The sequence below is a fragment of the Sturnus vulgaris genome, chromosome 3 (assembly GCF_052056855.1).
Source record: "Sturnus vulgaris isolate bStuVul1 chromosome 3, bStuVul1.hap1, whole genome shotgun sequence".
NCBI lineage: Eukaryota > Metazoa > Chordata > Aves > Passeriformes > Sturnidae > Sturnus > Sturnus vulgaris.
The window spans coordinates 97,457,194-97,478,845 of NC_142245.1; the positions used below are offsets into that span (position 1 = coordinate 97,457,194).

Consider the following 21,652-nt stretch of genomic DNA (forward strand, 5'->3'; position numbering starts at 1 on the left):
ATATTGTTCAATATGAATTTTTTCATCTAAAAATAAATCTCTGCAATTCACATGCTATTTGGCACAAAACAGCTCAGATCTCTCCAGACACTAAGGCAAATATTGCAAGCAAATAGTTCTGAAGGACTCAGGTAACAGCTGAATGGCCCTTCTTACTGCCATCCTGTCATGCAGCTTGTTACCCTCTGGATTCAGAAACACTTCGACATCATTCTATTTGAAACTTCTTTTAAAATTGATATTAAAAAGATCCCTAAGAGCTTGGAAGGGAATATCTGGGATATATTAGATCCCAATACCTAAATTTAGAGCAATTTAATTCTAGAAAAGCAACTTAAAGATATTTGACTTTTCCTAAATAAAGCAAAGCCGTGCAAGCCATTGTCCAGCAATAGCAGTAAGAAAAAATTAATTTTTCAGAATAATCTCTGGACTTCTACAGAGAATGTACTTCTTTTCTGGCATCTGAAATGTGTAATATAAACAGTGTAATATTTTTTGTAAGATTGACCATAAAAAAATTTAAAATGCAACAAGCTTTTTTTTCCTCTCTATACAGATATTATAAACGTTTATAATATGTATAATATCTATATAGGAAAAAAAAAGAACTAGAGAATATAATGAGTAGTTTGTGTTCAAAATACTCAAATGTAGATCAAAGATCAGTGTGAATCCATACCAATTTGCTTTATTTTCTTATTTATGCAGCACTCATCTACAACAAGCCTAGAGTGTTCCTGATTGATAGACACAACTTAAATCCACCAAGATGATTGCAGAAAAGCTTTTGTCTTAAAAAGAATTTACACTTGCAGACCTTTGCAAGCATTTCTTTTCATTTAAAAGATCTGCTTTGAATTATTTTGAGAAAACACTAGAAATGAGCCAACAGCAATGTATCTCCTTCAATCAAAGAAGTTTCTGTTGTCTCTATACATCAGAGAGAAGTAGAGACCACCAGGATTTTTAATAAAATAAAGAAATAAAAGAGGTTTCCAGCCCTTTCAAAGCTTTTCAAGTAGGTCTCATCAGGCTGCTTTCAAAAATGCATAAAGTCAGACACAAAGTGTCCAAAATAAAGTTGTGTAAATAAATAGTAACATTAATGTCATCGGCTTCTCAAGCTTTTCCTTAAAATAATTTTCAATTCTATAGAAAAAAAATAAAAAAATAAATAAAAGGCATGAGAAATAATATTTAGACACATCTCACAAGAAGAAACACACTGCTGTTTATTCCCTGGGAAAAAAAAAAAAAAAGACCTGCACCATCCATACACAGGATACAAAGTTCAAACTCATCAAACCTTCATAAATCAGGAAGTCTCTGATTCATAATATCACTCTCAGCACAATTGATTTTCACTTGTCTCCAGCATAAAGATATGTGCAATATGGTCTACTCTGAGTTACTTTGAGAGAAAAAGAACTTCTTTCAACAGATGAAGATACCAAGTAATCCTTGTAATGAACAGTACACCTGAATCTGGAGTGCCTTAACTTTGTCATCATATACTGTAACCTGTCAGAGCAGGTTGCAAATTGAACCTTTCATAAAGAATCCTGCCTTACGACTGCAGCTTATAGACAGAAAAGAAGCAAAAAAAAAGTGTAGTAATATGAATATTGCTTCATCTAAACCAATAGAAATTATTATTTTTCTAAGTCTGCACCCACAGAACACAGAACTGTATACAGCCCAAAAAGAGTTTACTACTGGGCTTATGTGGAAAGGGACTTTTCACAAGGGCACATAGTGACAGGACAAGGGAGAATGGCCTTAAGATGAATGAAGGCATGTTTAGATTGGATATTAAAATAATAAAAAAAAAATTCTTGACTGTCAGAGTGGTAAGGCACTGAACAGGTTGCCCAGAGAGGTTGTCCCTGGAGTTCATGACCAAGCTGGATGGAGCTCTGAATAACCTGGTCTGGTGGAAGGTGTCCCTGCCCATGGCAGGGAAGGGTTAGAACTCGAGGATCTTTAAGGTCTGTTCCAATTCAAACAGTTTTATGATCCTACCCAAGGTATTTAACTATTACTTACCCAAAAACCTGCCATAATGCTTAGAAAATAACCATAATACACACCTGAGAGATAGAAGCAGCAAGAAAACAAGTCATCCTTACACATGCTGTCAACGTCCCACCTTAGAGTGTTAGACAATGCAATAATCTATGCAACTACATAACTTCATTTTTAAAGGCGGCCTAACTCTAGGAAAAAAATATTAGCAAAGTTTAAAACACTGTGAACCACAAAGAACTTTTTGGCTACACGTCCAAATTTCATATTTATCAATAGCCCTATGAGGAAATGTGCATAGTTTAAAGTAAGCAGTTTTACAAAACAGGAGAACAACTGAACTGCAAATCCACTACAATAAATAGACATGCAAAGGACATATAAAACCCTAGAACACAAGCATGACAGACAGCAGCATCAAGATAAAGCAAAAGAAACAACAATCATTGTAGCAGAATGCAGGTAAGACTAACTGGAGACGGCATCATGTCTATGCCTACACTATGCTCAGCGTGATGCTGGGCAAAGATTACCTTCTACCTTGCCCTTGACAATTTAGGCCATCTGCAGAATAATAAAAACCTTGGACAAAAAGAAATACAATAGTCTATTGTACTTGACAACACCAAGAGATGATCCAGAAGAACACAATGACAAACCTCAAAGGGGTAAAGAAGGTCAGTTTAAATGCATTATAGAACTGCAATGCACTGATTCTCTATACTTCGTTCATCATTTCTTCTGAAAAACTTTGACTCCTCAACATCTTTTGAAATACCAGCCAAATGCACAAAGTTTTGGTTTGGTTTTTTGTTTGTTTTGTTAATTTGACTGTTACTATTTAGGGCATTAATAGACAAATAAAAAAGTACTTGTTCAATACATACGTTGTCATGCTGATGCATTGCACTGGTTTGGTATTACAAACAAGAAAACAAACAGACCCCAACATTTGAATATTTGTATTACATTTAATACAAACAAAAAATATTCAGCAAACTAGGCATCATTTGAAATTCATACAATCAATCTGTACTAACAAACCACGAACTTGCAATGCAAAACGTAAGGACACAGTATTTGGCTTGCAATTCCTAAATCTGAATTTAAAGTTATTTGACCATCTGCTTATGCTGAAAACCAGGACTAGTGTACTGCTACTTGGGGTGAGGAGCTGGATTTGCTGATGCCTCATTCTGGAGGCAGATTACAAGTTCCCTGCTCCCTCAGACAAGCCCCAGGCTGCTAATGTCACAAATGTTATTTCTGCCTTCTGGCACATTTTCAATTTTCAAGTAAGTACACTTTGATTTTTACTTAGGTAAGACAGCCTTGTTTCTCCCACCACAGTAGGAGACTCTCTCAGTGACTCTAATAAGCTGCAGTGGCTATCAGTGAAAAGGTTGGCAGCACACATGCCCAGCTGACCTTCAATGCTCTCAGACAGCTGCTTTCCCTGAGTCTTTCACAGCACAAGAATTCCCATCACTGACGTATTTAGTGCATTGACCCTATCCTAAAAATTGACAGATTCTGTAAACCCTCACAGCAACGAATGCAATCTGCACACAAAGACCTGCACAGCACCATCATCCTGAGAAATTCATTCTTTATGAAGGTAACAATCACCATGTAAAAGTTCCTTCAAGTTCACCTAACTGTATCTTTAAATTGTCATTATTCTGTACCATACATAACATTAGAAAGATGCTATAATTGCCTAAGGGTCCTAAAAAAATACTTTTTAACTGTTCCACTTCATACATTATGAAGATCTTTGGGGGATTAGTTAAGAGAGCTTTGTCACTTAGCTACTTTTGTTCCTCTATAACACTTCACAAAGGTTTCAAATATACTGGATTGACACTCATGAGGCAAGTAATCTTAGAGAAGAAAGAGAACTGACACAAAAACTAGGAATTTTAGTAAGACATTATCATGCAGTTTCTTAAACTGATTCAATTTTCAAAGTAAATCTTCCAAAGACATTGCTAAAGCTGGACCAAAATTATTAAGTACATTCTGCTTAGGTCACTCTCTCTGAACCCACAGAAGACCACAAAAGCTTCCCCCAGGGAAGACAACACCATTGCCAATAGGAGCTATAGGCTCCACACTCCTATCCTGGGAACAGAGCTGAGTTTGAAAGGCAGCTCAGATTTCCCTGGGTAGCTCACAAGTGACACACATTTTCCAGGGAAGACCCTTTATACCACTTCTAGTAAATTTACACCTGGCTTTTACTTCATCACAGGTAAGTAAACTGAGCTATTTTCAATACATATTGATGACAACAGGTCACAGTCTTCTACAATCTATTTCTGTTGGTATTTTGCTTTAAGTTTCTTACTCTAAGAAAACACATTTGGCTTTGGGAAAATTAAGTTTTGTCTTATTCTTGCAAGCGGGCAAGTCCTAAAAATAAAGTGTCTGTTTAGATTCATAAAACCAGTTAACAACAAACAGACAACACAAAATGGACAGAGCATTGCGTATCCAAGCAGCACGATGACCACAACATAGAACACTAACTCTGTCAAAGCATCAGTGCATTTTTTCAAGCCTGCTTCAGCCAGACCCTATCTCAGGGTGCTGCTGGAGCTGCCCATGAGCAGTACAGCCCTGTGCTCAGCCAGGCAGCTTTCTCCTGTCCTTGCCTCCTGCTCATTGTCCTTCTCCCTCACGTCTATGTACTTTTAACATGCAACATACAGTAGGAGCATTCAGCTCAGTGTTGTGGTATCCCCAAAATACATTAAATGTGCCCCACACATGCTCCAAAATGGTTACTATCTGGCATAAGTCCTGTTCCTCCTCCCTCATCTCATGATGCTGGCTGGCTTCTGCATGCTTTTAAACAAGCAATATGTAGGCTTGAGTCAAATGCCTATCACAGAAAGCACCTTTCCCCACTGCACATTTCCAGGGCTATAAATGTTATCCAGTCAACCTTAAACTAAGGCAAATACAGTATTTTGAGATGTTCAGTGGTGCTTTCACACCTGCTCAAAATGTCACTGCTTAAACCCTCAAGAAAAACATGGGGAAAATTGTGACTCCCTGAAAATGAAAGCCAATTCAACATGGGGCAGACATACCATACATTTCAGGTTAGAGAGTAAAGCCCAGGTCAACTCTGCATGGAACAAAAACAACATAATTTCACTGACAAAAAATCAGCACTTAATGATATTCCTGGGATCTCATGCATCCATTTTTTATAATTGAGGATATTATTTTTACTAAGATTCCTTTTAAAGAACCACCTTGGTATTGAAATGTTCTGCAGCTGCTGCAGTTGCTTTGTATTCATCATAATGAGCCACAGTAACATCACTCAGTACCTTAACTCAAGCAGTATTTCACACTTTTATTCACCACCCACTGTAATCTTCTCATTTTCACTGCAGCTGGACAATCAGAGCAACTGTGGTGAGATTGTCTTTTTTAAAAGTCACAAAGAGTCATACATCCTAAAATTCACACATAATTTGCATGTCTGTGCAACGTTCATATCACTCACAGACACACCCAAGAGATTAAAAGAGAGAAAAATGTATTTGTTCATTACTCTAAGTTTCCTTATGTATGCCAATACATCAGAACACATTCTGTACATGGAAATGAACAGAAACCATGCAGAAATAATTTTAAGTTAGTTGGTGGACAGCACCTAGAAGAAATCATCTTTATGTTCCTATAAACATGGTCACATTAGATCAGATGAAAAGCACATCTACATGACTACACTTTCTCCATCAGTGGTCAAATATGTACTTTTACTGACTGCTGGAGCCCAAACACAGGAAGCAAAGCCAAAACTTTTAAAACTTGGCTGAAAAATTAGTCTGAAGAGATATTTTCAGACAAAAACCAGTAATTGTGATAATACAGCTAACCATTATTATCTAGCAATGCAGAAGAAACTACGTTTAAAAAATAATAATCTTCCTTATGAGACTTAGAGATGGAAGTTGGATAAATCAGATCAGTTTTAGGTTTAAGTTTCTATATTAGTGTCTCCATTTTCAAAAAACACAGAGATGCAATTTGTTTTAAAGCCACACTGGGAGTTAATGGAGATCAGCAACAGAGCCTTCATCTCTACACTCCCTTTCTGACTTATGCTCAAATCATCTCTCCTCACCCTCTCCCTAAGTGATCTGTATTAACAGTAATTTCCCTTTATTACAGCCACTTTATTCCATTATCCATTTACTTTATCCTCCTGCCAGTTACATACTTCACAGGAGAGAAGAAATCTGTAGGAGATATGTAGTATGGGAGGAGGCAGGATACACAGGTCCATGAGGTCCCAGACAACACACACTAGCTTACCCGAATTCCTGGAAGATGGATTATATGTGACTTACTAGAAATGAATTTTATGAAGTACAGGATATATATTCTCTTCTGCAACAGAGATTTAAGTATAAGTTTCATTAATTTTGAAGTACAAGTTACAACCATTTCAAGCTAACCACAAAACACTATCATACAAACCAGACAGCATGCTATCAGATTTTATCAGATTTCAGTAGATTCAACATTTAATGCAGGTAATATTACGTAGCAGCTCCTATACAAGCTGAAATCCAAACAAATACGAAATGTGCTAATGAAATCTATTGATATAGTCTGGACTACAGAGCACACTACTCAGTACGCAGGACATTTGTTACAAGGAACCGTTGTGCATTACTTTTCACGAACACTTTAGCAAAGGTGTGAAAAGAAAAAAAAAGTGCATGTGTAGACATTTCTATTACTACATCAACTGTAGAATGAATTGCTTTGTTAGGAGGTGCTGGTTTGCTTCTGCAGGCATTACTGCTCTAATGGCTAGTGATGATAAGCCAGCCGCTGCCAAACACAACACCACAACACATAAACAGCTAAGCAAAGACTTTAGGTGGAGGGAGAATGAATTAGGATCCTCTCTCTGCTTTCCCAGAACTTCCAGAAACCTCATTAAACTCAACACCTGTGTTCCTCTAAGAAGATGATCAATAAGCTTCTAAGTTAGACACTTCCATTTCCTTACAGCCATAAAATACTGATGTGATGGACAGATTCGTCTCATGGGACAAATGCACATACATAGACCTCACAGAGAGGTCCCACAAAGTTCATGCAGATTTACGGTAGGGTATAACCAAGTAAAACTCGTAATTTACTGGAAACAGTTTCATGCTTTCTCCCCAGAAAAGCAATTTTTTTTTTTTTTTCCTGACAAGGCAGAATCAGGGATGTTTTTGGCAGTATTTTCGTACTGCTCCATCGCCAGACAAAGCGTTTTCCAGAGGTGGAGCAGGGAGCGGTGACCGGGCAGGAGCCCCCCAGGCACGGGGAAAAGGAGCCTGGCCCGGCCCCGCAGCCGCCCTGCAAACAGCGCGTTTTGGAGCGGGGAACGACTCCCGGCCGCTGTACAGCCACCCTTAAACACCCCAAGGCGGCTGCCAAAAGCCACCACAACCCGGCGGTGCCCGTGGTGCCCCCGGTCCCAGCTCGGGGGAGGAGGGAGGACACCGGTCTCTCCCGGGCGGGCTCTGCTCTGCCCCACTACACACACTCGACCCCACGGCTAGCGCCTTCGCGGAGACAGGACCGCCACCTACCAACCTTCCCTTAAACCTCCCCTCTCCCTCACCTGGAACTCCAGCCCGTAAATCACCGGTGCGTCGTCCTCCATCGCGACCCCCCCAGCCCAGTCAGGCACCCCCTGTCGCGTCCGATGCTTTTTGGCCCTCGGCGTGGCCCGTCGTCGGCCGCTTCCGGGAGCTGCGCTTGCGCAGCCCCGCCCGGCCCGGAGCGGGCGCAGGCGCAGTGCGGGGGGAGCGGCGGCGGACGCGGCGGCGGCGCGGAGGTGATGGGATAGGATGGGGTGGCACGGGATGAAATGAAACAGAGCAGAGAGGTCGTGTGGCCTGGCGGGTGTCCGGGTGGTCACTGGGGTGGTCTCGAGGCTGTGCCAGGAGGAGGCCGTGAGGGAGGCCGGGCCCACCCCCGCCGCGGGGTGTCCGGGCCGGAGGCAGCTCCAAGCCCGGCCCGAGGCTGCGGGGGCTCGCAGGCGGCTCAGCCGCCGCCGAACGTTGCTCCTGCTTAGCTGGCCCGTGCTCGGCAGCTGCGCTGGTGATGGCCGTGAGCCCACGCTTCCCGTTGCTGAAAGCGGGACCTAGCGGGTCTCTGCCACCAGGAAAGCAAATGTCGAGTCACTGGAACAGGTTGCCCGAGGAAGTTGGGGAGGTCCCAAAACTAGAGGAGTTCAAGGCCAGGTTGGATAGGACTCTGAGCAACCTGGTCCAGTGGAAGGTGTCCCCGCCCATGGTAGGGGGTTTGGAATCAGATGATTTTGTAACGTCCTCTTCCAAACCAAACCATTTTCTGATACGATTCTGCGATATTGTTTTATGTGTTTAGTGGGAGGCATTTGGTCTTCAATCTCAATAGTTTTACGACTTGCAGAAAAGATAAAGAGAAAATATTTTCAGAATTCTGTGATTGGACATTAAATGAAAAATGTCAAAGAGAAGATCTGAAGTAGTGAAATTACTATGTTTTTGAAGTAGTGATATTACTGTTTTTAAAGCAAGAATTTCACTATTTGTATGATACTTAGGAGTTTAACTGTGACACCTGAGCAATATACAAGCAATAAAACTAATTTTTGTTTTGGTGGGGGCTTCTCCTTTTTCAGTTACTATGGAGAATAATGAAAGTAATGCTAAGGATGCAAAGAGCACCTCAGATGAAGATGACACCAGAGACGTAGTTCAGCAGAAAACTCAGGAAGAAATTCTCTTTCATGAGGAAACCATTGATCTTGGTGGAGATGAATTTGAGTCTGAAGGGAATGAGACTGTATCAGAGGATTCAAATAATTTTGTAGATAAACTTAATGAGCAAATGATGGAGAGTGTTATTATTTCGGATTCTCCAAACAATAGTGAAGATGACACAGGTGAACTTGGATGTCTTCAGGAAATTGTAGACCAAATGGAAGCTAAAGATAATCAAAAAACACAAACAGAAGTGGATAAAGAAGAGTTTTTAAGTAATGAGAGTGAAACTGAACATGAAGAAACTCCTAAAGACATTTCTGAGATTGGAACAGATGATCAGGCATCTTTAAAGGAAGAATCAATTCAGGAAGCAGTGAAGGAGGAACCAAAGTTGGGAAACAACGTTCCTGTTGAAACAAAACCAAATAATGTTGATGAAAGCACACCTAAGGACCAAACATTGTCACCGAGTACTACCAAACTGTCTTCTGAGGCTGAACCCATTCCTGTGTGCACAATCTTCAGCCAAGCAAACAATGCTAGTTCTCAGCCACAGTTGTTCCTACCTGATGGTTTTGAGCCTCAGATGGTGAAATCTCCCAGTTTTAGTAGTATAATAGAGACTCCAGTGAAGTCTAATCCACAGGTGGTTCAACCAAGTCCTAGTCTAAGCAAATTCTTTGGTGACACTGTTAACACTAATACTTTAGCTTCTGATTTTTTTGATTCATTTACCACATCCAGTTTTATTTCTGTTAGTAATCCCAATGCAAGCTCTTCAGTTTCAGAACAAATGTCCTCTCTTTCCAATGGTGGAGATAGTTCTTCATCCAACACTACTTTCCCTGTGCAAAATGGGAGACCTGAAGCAGGTGGTCCACCATCATCTCTAGAAATAACTCAATCCCCCAAGCCGTTCTCACAAATCCAAGCTGTTTTTGCTGGGAGTGATGACCCATTTGCCACAGCCTTAAATATGAGTGAACTAGATCGAAGAAACGATGCTTGGATTCCTAGTGAGGAGACAAGAAATGTTCTCATTTCAGTTGCTACACAACAATACAGCGCTGTGTTCATAGATAAAGAGAATCTCACTATGCCTGGATTAAAATTTGATAATATCCAGGTAAGAGTCTATTACTCTATCTTCCTCTATGATTATGTTTTAGAAATACTGTAGAAGAGTTGTCCCATAATCTGTGTATCATAGTGCTTCACACAGTTGCTAATGGTCAGCTTGTGTATATTATTTCAGTCCTAATTAGAAAATGCACTGTCACTGCTGCCTTGTGCGGGAAGAGACTAAAACCAGGTCTCATTTATTCATAGTGTCATTTGTTTGCTGCATTGTCAACAGTGTTGACAGTTTCCATAGAGGCCAAAGCTGTTTGTATTTCTAAGGTGTTTGTATTTTTTTTCTGGTCCTCTGAGTTAGTAAGATAATACTCACATTTGGAATATATACACAACCTCTAAGCTGTGCTACAGAGTCTAAGAGCAGACAGCTTTGTGGAATTCCCTGTTGCGATTGAGTGGGAAATAATTTCACTCCTGTTCACAGTGGTCTCAATAATGTTAACACTGACTGAAATGGCATCATTTCCATCTTCCCTAAGCGATGGAAAACTATAACTTCTGAGAAGGATTGAGTGCTGCAGCAAGCTGCTGGGAACACCCAGAAAAAGACTAGAGGCGATTACAAAGCAAACAACATAGTAATGAAAAGTAATGTTTTGTCATCTATCAATTTCTAACAGGTTAGAAGGCATAAAGCATTTTTTCTCAAAATGTGGGAAATTTTACTCACATCTCTTCAGGATTTCTCATGAAGTAGTTTTATCCTGGCTGCTCAGCCAGTCTTAACTATTGTAATGTTTCGGTTTTTTCTTGAAACTGGCTAATCCTACTCTTTAATGTCTATGCCTCTGGATAATAGAATTGTTGTGTAGATGGATGGTGTTGAGGGTTTGGATGCTTTAATCCTTAATTGTGCATAACAAAGACCATCAGTCAATAGTCAAGTACAAGCAAAGAGCAGTCTGCAGTAACTTCTCAATCTGCAGGAGATAGCAGAAGAGTTTCTGGAGTGAATCAGGTCCAGATTTATAGATGAATTATCTGAAAAATCTTTGGTTTCTGTCACAAGCAATAAGTACCGGTTTAGACATATGCCACACTACTGCTGCTTTGCTTTATCTTAAAACATTAGTTTGTTATCACAGTGCCAAATAATTAGCATGAAAGAAAACACTGTAACAGGAAGCTATTCCTCCTCCAGTTATGCCCAAAATATCCCTTAGACCTTGATGAGTTATTCCAGTGTCTACTTTCTCTCCTGGCAGCTAATCAGTTAGGCAGATGGAGCGATCCCTTCTGCAGTCTCCAAGGATGATGGTCTCCTTTTTGCAAGCTTCCTTTTTTACAGGAGGTCTCTTTCACTGTCCTCAGCCCAGCCAGGGATTAAAGGCTGGTTTCTGCGATGGTTCCCTAAATCTGGGCATGTGCAAATATGCAGATTTATCCTTTGGTACATAATTGATGGGAAGATGTTTGATAATGTCCATTTCTACGAAAGACCTGTTGTAAAATCATCAATGGAATTAAAGGAAAACCTACCGCTTTCTTCATTGTTTATAATTTATAAGAGTCTCCTAGACATGTCCATGGGGACAAGTTTTGAAGTGCTTTATTTTTATAAAACTTTCCTCACTTTCACTCGCTGCTTTTCTGTGTCCTGAGTGCATGTCTTGACTGATTTGACATCCCCTAGTTTGGTATCATTGTTCCATAGTATTGCAAATTGTGTATTTGCCTGAAACTGTAACTGTAGAGTGCTTGAAATGTAAACTGAAACCTTATGGCAGGTATATTTTCAAATATTAAAGCGGCTTCCAACAACAGTTGTTACACTTTTGCTATGAGTAGTTTGCTAATGCTGAAAGTTAATGCAAGATCTTAAACCAAGCTACATGGAGTGGGCAGAGAAGTTGTTTGAAAAATGCATTTGCAGTGATGTGAACTCTAATTGTGCTTCAGGAAAGGACTGAAATTTCACATGATGTATTGATGAGCTTGGGACTTGATTTTTTGCCCTGCTTGCTCTGAAAGGGTATAGTAAGACAAGTCTTATGTTGATAAATCACACCAAGAAAAACACTGAATGATTTTTATTTCAGCTGCATGCTACTTTTTGACAATCATTTAAAAGTTTTTTAAACTTATCTTGGTTTGTGTATGGTAAAGATTGTACCAGTGTACTCCAAGTGTCAGAACAAATCTGAGTGCTGCTTTTTATGCTCTTTCCATTATGCCTTTTTTCATGAGTTGCTCTCTTCTGCCATTGTCCTTTGTTTCCATACATTCATTTGTACTGTTTCCTACACTAAAGGACTGTTGGATCCAAAGTGCTGTTAGGGGGAATTAAAAATTCTTCTGTATTTATGTAATTTTGCACACACTGTCTCTTCTTAATTCTTTGGGCTCTTCTGTCAGAGAGGCAGATATGATGTTTATGCATAGAGTAAGTGACATCATTAAAGGTAAAAAATTTCCATGTAGTGAAACAGTAGTTCTCATTCCTTAAGAAACTAGACGGAAAACACAAATATATTTGCCATCACTGTCCATGGGGAAAGTTGAAACACTTAATGTCAATTGTCTTTGACATAGCTAAGCTCAGCTGTTATTGTATGCAGTTCACTCTTTTTAGGCAAAAAGCTACTGAGCTCAGATAGCCTAGTTTCTCTGACTGATACCTGCAGCTATTTCTTTTGAAATTTAAAACACTTGTTGAAGGTTTGCTGTTTACTTTGGTTTACGATTTCTCAAAGTTTCTCTTTTGTGGATATTTAAGGTTAACTTACTGTATGCATGTTTATCTTTGATCAGTAGATCGCACCTTTCAATGTTAACATATGCTACAAAAACCTGTAAAACTTTCTGGTTTTTATAAAATCTTTAAGGAATATTTTATGAGATCTTTGAATGATAATAGTATAAGAGGCAAATAAACTTGAATTTGTCAATGCTAACTGAAACCTATACATGGAAAAAAACCCATAGCAAATTATGTGGAGTAAATGTAGAAGTTTTCATTCCAATGTTGTACATACATGTGCAGTTATATTTATTTCACATGTAATGTATTGGAAAATATGTATTTCTGTGGAGGAGAGAACTCTTGTTCAGTTTTAATTCTACATTTTATTTTGCTGAAATAATATTTTAAATAGTCTTGTTATCTTTTTTCTTTTTCTGTTCCATATTTACCAAGGGAGATGCAGTAAAAGACCTAATGCTTCGCTTCTTGGGGGAGCAGGCTGCAGTGAAGAGACAAGTTTTAAATGCCAACTCTGTAGAGCAGTCATTTGTAGGCTTGAAACAGCTAATTGTAAGTAACAATCATCATATAATATATATTTAATATTGTATTTCCCTCAAGATAATTGGGAGCTACTGACTGAGGAGGAACTGGAAAAAAATATTTGTGTATTAGTCTGTTCCTGATCCCTCTATAGTACTAGCCAAACTGCAGTAGTCTTTAATGGGAATGACAGTGGGGTTTAACTATTTGGGTTTAAAGCACATAGTAAACTTTTTTTAACATGCAAAAGATATAAAAAATTATTTTAAGTGACTGTGAGTTTTTATGTAATACAAATGGTTGCAAAACAGATTTTAATAATGTTTTTGTTTACCTGTGTATGTATTTATGTTTTCACCTGAGTGAAAAAGACATAAAAGTTGTAAATAGCAAGCCAAACTGGTATGATAATTGCCCCTGCCTAATTTTTTACTTCAGTGCAGAAAACTAAAGCAAATTACAAATTAAGAAAGCTTAACTTAATCCTTTCATTAGTGTAAATATTTCTGTTTTGAAAATTCTTGTCTAGCAGCATTGTAAACCTTGCCTTGTTCCTTTAACCATTGTGCTCCTGCATAGAATTAATTACTATTGCATGACTGAGCCTTACTGAATCTGATGACATAACAAGATGTTTTGGACTTTTTTTTTTAAATAGATGAAAAATTACTGAGCAAAAGTAGTGAGGAGTTACCAGGACAGGCTGTATTTAATATTTAACAGCTTTTAATTTAATCATGTGACTTTATATGTAAAAGACATAAGTCTCCAAAAGACATAACTTTTTTGTCATGTTAGGATCTCCTAGGAGTTCTCAGCAAGCACTGTTAAAGGAATTCAGAGGTAATTTTAGAAACTAAACATGAAAAAACAGATTGTGATCTCCATTCTAGACACGTGTTTTTCTGTTTCTCTCAATGTTTTGCTTGACTAGAGAGGGAAAAAAATCTCAAGCAAAAGTCTTGTACCCGTGCATGTCTTAAGTAGGAAAAGCTTTTTTTCACATTTCCTTTCCATCTTCTGGAAGAGAATTTTTGATATGTGGGAAATGCTTTTCTCTGTAGCCTGGTAGCAGTGTCTATGCAAGATGTTCTATGCTGCAGACTGTCTTGTACCTTAATTACAAGGCTGCTGCTGATGCTGTTTTTGCTTTGAGCATGCTCTTAAGCTTCAGAAGAGTAGTGCTAAAGCTTTTAGGCCCAAGGCAGTAAAGGTAGGAGGCTGTCTGCAGCTACAGGATTTTTTGTTGCTTATGGCACTTATGGTTACTTATGTTACTTAGGGCTTTTTTAAAAAAAAAAACAACAAAACTTGCCTTATTTAGAAGGGTGGAGTTTTTTATAAAATAGAAACCATTCGGGTAGAAGTCAGAATGTTCTTCGGTTTTCAAGGCTTTCAATCGTTAGTTGTTGGTTGGGTTTGAGTATGCAAAATAACTTTCTCAGTTTCATTTGTAGAACTCTTTCTGATGAGAATTAGTTGGTCTCTTTTTGTTCCCTTGCAAACATTGCATTTCTTTTTAAAGTCTAAATGTAGAAAATTTATTTCTGATTGACTATAAAGGAATTTCAGACTTAATTAAAATCCTGTGCTAGATGATATTAACTAAAAATATATGTGCTTTTTACGTACATAATAAGCCAGAATGACATATAATAAGTACTCCGTTACTAGTCATGAATTTTACTTTGTTTATGAGTGAATTCCTGACAAAATATGTTCAGTGAATAAATCTTTTAATGCAAAGGACAACTTACAGGCAATATTTATATTAAGATCTAGTTAAAAACTAGTGAATATTGAGAATATTGCTGTGCAGTTTCTATAAAGATTTTTTTCCTTAGCTATTTATTTGGTGTCCTTTTGTACTACACATGTACATGACATTTTTTGTCACTCAATCCCTTGCAGAAGCTTAGAAGAGTGTATTTTGAATGTGTCTGCAGTGCAGAAGAGAAATGCTTAGAATTAGGATAAATTTCACCTTCAGACTGATAGCTATTATTTTGGTGTTTACATATGAGTTATTGTCTGAACTCTTAAGTCAATAGAGACCTAATAGTGCAGTCCTTGATCATAAGCTCAATTTACATGTGTTTCCATCTAAAAGTCCCAACAATTATCACATGCTATAGGAAGACGCTAGTGGCAGCTGAAACCAAAAGTTGAATGTTTAGTCCTGTTATGAAGAATTTTGTTAGGATAAAATTCTCAGATGATCTTGGGCAAACTCCATTGTATTATGGGGGGAAAAAAAAAGGAAAAAAATAAAATCAGTATTCTAAGCCTGTCTGCTTCAGAGGAAGCTGCTTCCTTAGTGTCTGGTCACTGTTTTAATCCTGTGTGGGTGGAAAAATACACTCACCAGTATACCAAATCTTCAAACCACAGGTCCTCAGCGGCAGTTCTGAAGATTCTCTGTTCTACCATATGATTAATTCTGTTAGCTTATTTGGCTGTTTTAGTAAATACAGATACACTGCTTCTACTTTCAAGGGCTATTCCACAAGTTGGTTCCTTTGGTTGTTAATCAAAGGCATTGTAATCAGTCCTCAAAATCTTTTTTCCTAATCAAAGCTGAAGTTGTTTACAATAACTTAAGTGTTTTGGTCTTATGTTGCTTTTTAAGTAATTTTTATTTTCCTTATTATTTGCTTCTTCTCCCCTGCTACTTTGTATGAGTAGACAGCCATGGCATTTCCATTTCTCAAGATTTTCTTTTTAAAGGAAAAAATAACCTTTCTCTAGTCATCTTGTCATGGATGCCTTCATAATCATCTTTGGAGCTCTTCTCAGACTCTCTCCCAATTGAAGCTAATGCCTTCTTGTTATCACTGCTCAGAACTCAGCACGTGACTATAATTAAAATGTAAATTACATGACTTGCCTTGTGTTCTACTTTTTCTATTGTTCTGATATTGTAAATCATCTGATCCCTGTGTAGTGATGCAGTCCTAACATATTGAAAGTACCACCTCCTAGGTTACATCTACAAATGAACATGCCACCTCTTTTAACTAGGACCACAAAGGAATACCTTATATTGGACTGTTTCCAGTGTGCATTCTCTAATAGTACCTTCTCACATTCCTGTAAAAGTAAAAATTATTGAAGTTAAAGAGCTTCTGTGGGTAAGATGCAGTTGGTGCTTGCAGCAAAGAATGTTGGAGACTAATGTCTTTTTGGGAACGTCATAGTGCAGTCTGCAAAAGCTTCTTCAAGTACAACTAACTGTCAAAGAACAAAATTTATCAAGAAATTGGTAAGCTGAACATTCAAAGGTGCATCTTTTCTCATGAAATCACCAACAGCAGTACCATGTCTAAGACAGTTTTTCACTAGGAATGGAACTGAAGTTGTTAAACTTTGCTAACAAAAATGTTCAGCATCAATTTGGTCTCTAGATGGTTTGAATGAGATTTTTGCCAGTAAAGCAAAGATGGTTTATTGAACAACTGTACTTTCACATTTTCAGTTTCTTCTGTGGGATAGGCAGAAGTGAATTGGAAATGTTCTACTGGTAGCAAAATGGTGTGGAGGGTGTGTAGGTGAATGAGTATTGCCACTTTAGGGCTTTAAAGAGATACGGAGCTGCTGGAGCAGTTCTGCACAATAATTCTGTAATAACTTGTGAATAGAGTTAAGCATCTGTATTGGATACGTTTTTGTATTTTTTAACTGAGAAAATCTGGCTTTTCAATTTCTAAAAAGTTTTATCAATCTGGCATAGGAACATGCATTTACATCTAGAGCAAATAAATGTAAGCAAGATCTTCTTGTCATAGTGTTGCTTTGTTTTACAGCAGCAAATACAAGGTGCAAGATGCAATTATGCTAGTTCTTGTTATTCCATATTTTGGACTAATTTTTTACCCTCATTTGAACAAATAGCACAATCTTGCTTACCAGGAGCCCTTCTGATGTCTTCAGTTGTAAGGTGCCTGCATCCAGAGGAAAATTGAGTCTTTTGTAGTTATCATACCAAAAAAAAGACTCCTTTATCTTGCCACTATAAATATGTAATGTTTCCTCTAAATATGGAATTATTTCTTCAAGCTGCTAGACCAAGAAAGGGTTACTAGCTACATTTTCTTAACTGATGTGTAAGTGCTCTACCAATGTAATTTACAGGGGAGAAGCATGTCATAGCTAGTGGAGAAGGACATTTTAATAACTTTAATGGTGTTACATGTAGAGTTAATGACTCCCTTTGAGTCTATTTTTAAAAAGTCATATACTGTTACTTTTGCACATGAGTAGTGTTGTGATTTTGCATATATTTTCAAATATAGCACATCTGGATACAATGGTATAACATGTCTATTCACTTTAATAAGTTAGAAAGTATCTTTAAAGATAGGGGAGGGGATAGTTCTTTTGTTTCTAAATCAGTGAGCAATTTCCTATATTTTTATAGCTGATTTGAGAGAAGGTAGGAGTAGCACAAGCTATAAAGTGTGTGCTTTTGTGAAGAGGTTGCATTTCTGTGCTAAGAAGCAGCTATTTATTGGATAAAATTTCAGTGTTTTTCCTGAGAGATTGAATTGTCTTATAAATTGTCTTTGTGTATCAGAGGAGTTCCCTTTTCATCATTGACCACATTTTCTGTAGATTTCCAATTGCATGCCTCTCTTTGCTTGACAGAAGAATTACATATGAGATCTGTTTTACTATGCAGTTTCCCTGTCTCTATGTAAACCTCCCCCAGGATTTCTGGGTTTTTTTTGAAGAACAGAGAAGTTCTGCAAGGAATGATGCATTGTCTGTTGGGTGGCTGATCTGCTTGGCCTGGCTTTGATGTGTGTACAGCAGTCAGTACTGAGATAGTTTGGAGTCTTGGTTATATATATGGATTTTTTAAAAAATCCTTTCACTACATAAACATCTGGTCTAATAGTGTTCAAAAAGTACAGAAATCATGCAAGCTGGTGCCTTTCATTAAGAGAACAGCAGCACTTTAACTTTTGAGAGTAGTGGAAAGATGATACTAACATCGTGTGGAGTTTTCTTCTATGCTGCTGCTGTGTTAGTGAACTATTGAGCAATAGTATTTGGTTGACAGTATTTTTTATTAGAGAAACTGGTGTTTTCACACAATTACAGCTGGACAACCATAACCTAATCATCACAGAATAGTTATTTTTGTCTTTGAGAATGTTCTTCAGTATTTTTTATGCTGTATCTGAAGCTGTGGTGACCGTATTTGCTTTGAGTCTCTACTAACAACTTAGAAACAAAATTCAGGTATAAAGAACCTGGATTTTTAGAGCTGTGTGATTGGAGACCACAGGCAGCACAAAAGTGACCTGCAAGGTTTTGAGGGATGTTTGAAATGGATAAAGATTTCTGGTAGACTGGCAGCTCTTAAGTCTGGTACAATTTGCCTGGGACAATAATGTGTCCAGTCAAATTAAGTTGTACTGCCAGCAGCCTTCTATTAAGCTTCCACAGCAAATTATGCTCCATGACCAGCAGGCAGCTCTAATTTTGAAATCATTGCAAATACTGTGTTTCACTTTCCAGCAAGGATTGTTTTCACAATAATTGTCAGATTTGCTTCTCTTGGCTGACTTGTTCAATAAAGTATTTTTTGTCCCTGCCTGAAATAGAATTTAAAAGGTTGTAGCAACTAAGTTGGTCATAAATGATCCATTATTATTTTTTGATCCTAAACTCTCATTTGGGAAGAAAAATTTAGCAGTTTTGGAGTCTGTGTGTGCTCCTGTTCTAAGAATAATAAGAATTTAGTTTGTCCAGAAGGGGAATGAATTTCAGGTAATCCATGTCAATATCTTTCTGCTTTTCTAAGTTAATAAAGGTAGATGTTGAAGGATGTTATAATGCATTATCAATTCCTGCTCTTCCATAAGAGCATAGATGGCTCAGAGTCTGCCATGCTGTTTCGTGGTCTTGCTGTCAGCCAACTTTTGCATTTCCAGTGGAACTCAACTTTGTCTGGCATTTGACAATGCAGAGAGGAGAGTTGAGGTGCTTAGTGCATGGAGATCTCTGTAGTGGCCTGTTTGCAGCCTGTGTGGTTGCAGAATGGGGGCCAGAAAGTAGGGAAACTTCGGTTGTTACTACTGGTTTTTCAATGTGACTGCTGTATCCACACATTTTCTAAAACATTGCAGAGAAATTAATAGAATACCAATTCAAGATTAGTATCTGAACTTTGCAAGCACCAATAGAAATGTATTTTATTCCTTTACATTTCATCAGACAACATTATTGTTTTCTATTAGAGTTATATTTTTTTTATGTATTAAGAAACTCTTTGAAACAAATATTACTTTCAGGAATAACATACATATACTTCAGAATGACCTGCTGGATACATGTCTCTTTTAAAATTTCTCTGTATAATAGAAAAGTATGATAGCTTAAAACCTGTGAAGTATTAATCTGTGTTTTAAGTTTTTAATTTGTAGACTATACAAGGCAGAAATACTATTGGAGTATTTCTGTTGAAAAACTGATTAACAGTGTGAGACTACAGTTTGATTTGTCTAACAAGGAATATTTTTGTTCTATGAATAAAAAAATAAATTTAAGAGTGTTTTGAAATTAGTCATGCAGTGGAAATCCAGATGTTTGTTTTAGAGGTGAAACAGTTGTTATTGTTCTGAATTTGTCATTTGTGCATTGTATTCTTCCTTGTTCTTTGTTTTTGATTAATAGGAATTTTGTGTCCTGGACAATGCTAAAAGTTTCTTTTCATTAAGTGAACTGTACTGGGGTATTAATCTCTGATACTGAAGTCAGTGAGACGAGAATTGGCATTGAATACTTTATGATCGTAGAGTAACTTGGATATTATTGATAATACATGACTGGCAATTTTTTTTCCCAAAGTTGTGAATATTATAGTATATTAATATATATAATCAAACATTATCTAGTTTTAAGTTTAAAATTCCGTATATCCTTTAGTTTTAGTGATCTGGCAATATTAATAGTTGATTTCCCTTTTTGCCTAATTAGATGTACAGCTTTGACAAATGACATTCTGCTTCTCACCAGCCAGCTCTCTGACCTTGTCATTATTACTGAGGGGTACATGTCGCTCCTGCAGGCAAAATAAGCAGTTGTGCATTTTAGGGACTTTATGATTTTGCTGCTTATTCTGTTCTTCTTCCCAGAGCAGTAAAAACTGGAGGGCAGCAGTTGACTTGTGTGGGCGGCTTCTAACTGCACATGGTCAAGGCTATAAAAAAAGTGGACTACCTGCTAGCCATACAACAGATTCTCTACAGGTATGTTTAAAGGTGCCCTTGTCACTTTTCCTAACAATATTCATAGTGGCTCTTTTTTTAACATGATCAAACTCCTTTTCCTAATTGTAACATAGAAATTGAGGTTATTTAAGTATTTTAGCGAGTCACTTTTTGTTTGTTTATGTGAAAATCCAATCTCAATTCTATGTTTTTAAAGGTTTTTACACTAGTAAAATGGAGTATGTTTTGACTCACTCTGGTAAAGTTCATGAAACTATCGAGATTGTGAACTTTATAGTAAGATTCCACATGTTAGAAATGTGTTTCATGTTGCTTAGAAGATAAGAATCCAAATTAATAAAATACTGCAAGTGATTCAGATGTGACCAGATGAGAACTCATGTTTTTGAGCCTAGTGGTGATAAAGCTCATGGAGTTTCACCAAAAGATTTTTAAAGAATACCATAAAGTTGAAAAAGCAGTTAAAATACCAGATTGATAATTTGTACATGCCAACTCATTTCAAAGAGAGGTGTTCTAATTTGGAAGCAGGTTAGTTTTTAAACTTGGTCTTCAAAATTTTAGTACCTTTAAAAACAAGCATCGGTCCTCTAAGTTTTGTTTTAAAGATTTGATGAAACGTATTATGTAAAAGGGCAGGTAAATATAAATCCTGATTCTTTTCAGTAATAGAGAAATTTTTTACTCAGCTTTTATCAGAAAAAGTTGAAAAGTTGAAATTGTATTGGATGTGGCTTTTGATTGAAGCTAATAACAGACCTTTCTTTCCCTTTTTTTATATGTATTAATTTTTAGCTGTGGTTTGTGAGACTAGCACTGCTGGTAAAACTGAATCTGTTCCAAAATGCAGAAATGGAATTTGAACCATTTGGAAATTTAGACCAGCCTGATCTTTATTATGAATATTACCCTAACGTATACCCTGGACGTAAAGGTAAAACACTTGATTTATGAAATGCTTTTATTTTTTTTCCGTTTTTACCAGTCATTATAAAATATTGGTTGGATTCAGGGAATTTTTAAGCCTAAAGTATTGGAGAGCTTTGGATTATGTTGGTTTTGGTTTGGTTTTTTTTCCCCAGAAGAGCATGATTGATTAGTACATTAAAGTATTGCTTGAATTATGGAGGTAGCAATAAGAAGTAACAGCAGGTAGAGCCATATGGGTAGGCATTGTATTTCATGATGCTGCTACAAAGGAATGTTTTTAACAAGTAAATACAATATTTTAGTTCTGTGAT

The 21,652-nt window shown here is 37.4% G+C and overlaps 2 protein-coding genes across 3 annotated transcripts in view; one reads left to right on the forward strand and one right to left on the reverse strand.

Moving 5' to 3' along the window:
- EIPR1 (EARP complex and GARP complex interacting protein 1) overlaps positions 1-7,816 on the reverse strand; it is a 76,096-nt gene extending 68,280 nt beyond the window's left edge. Inside the window, exon 1 of one of the 2 annotated variants that reach the window (XM_014869549.2) lies at positions 7,679-7,816. In XM_014869549.2, coding sequence (XP_014725035.1) covers positions 7,679-7,720 — 42 coding nt within the window. In that variant the 5' untranslated portion in view covers positions 7,721-7,816. The remainder of the gene's footprint in view (positions 1-7,678) is intronic. The other variant, XM_088162375.1, reaches the window with a different exon arrangement.
- Positions 7,817-7,837: 21 nt separating this feature from the next.
- TRAPPC12 (trafficking protein particle complex subunit 12) overlaps positions 7,838-21,652 on the forward strand; it is a 49,887-nt gene continuing 36,072 nt past the window's right edge. The window contains exons 1-5 of the mRNA XM_014869548.2: positions 7,838-7,894; positions 8,726-9,936; positions 13,084-13,200; positions 20,316-20,429; positions 21,207-21,345. Coding sequence (XP_014725034.1) covers positions 8,731-9,936; positions 13,084-13,200; positions 20,316-20,429; positions 21,207-21,345 — 1,576 coding nt within the window. The 5' untranslated portion in view covers positions 7,838-7,894; positions 8,726-8,730. The remainder of the gene's footprint in view (positions 7,895-8,725; positions 9,937-13,083; positions 13,201-20,315; positions 20,430-21,206; positions 21,346-21,652) is intronic.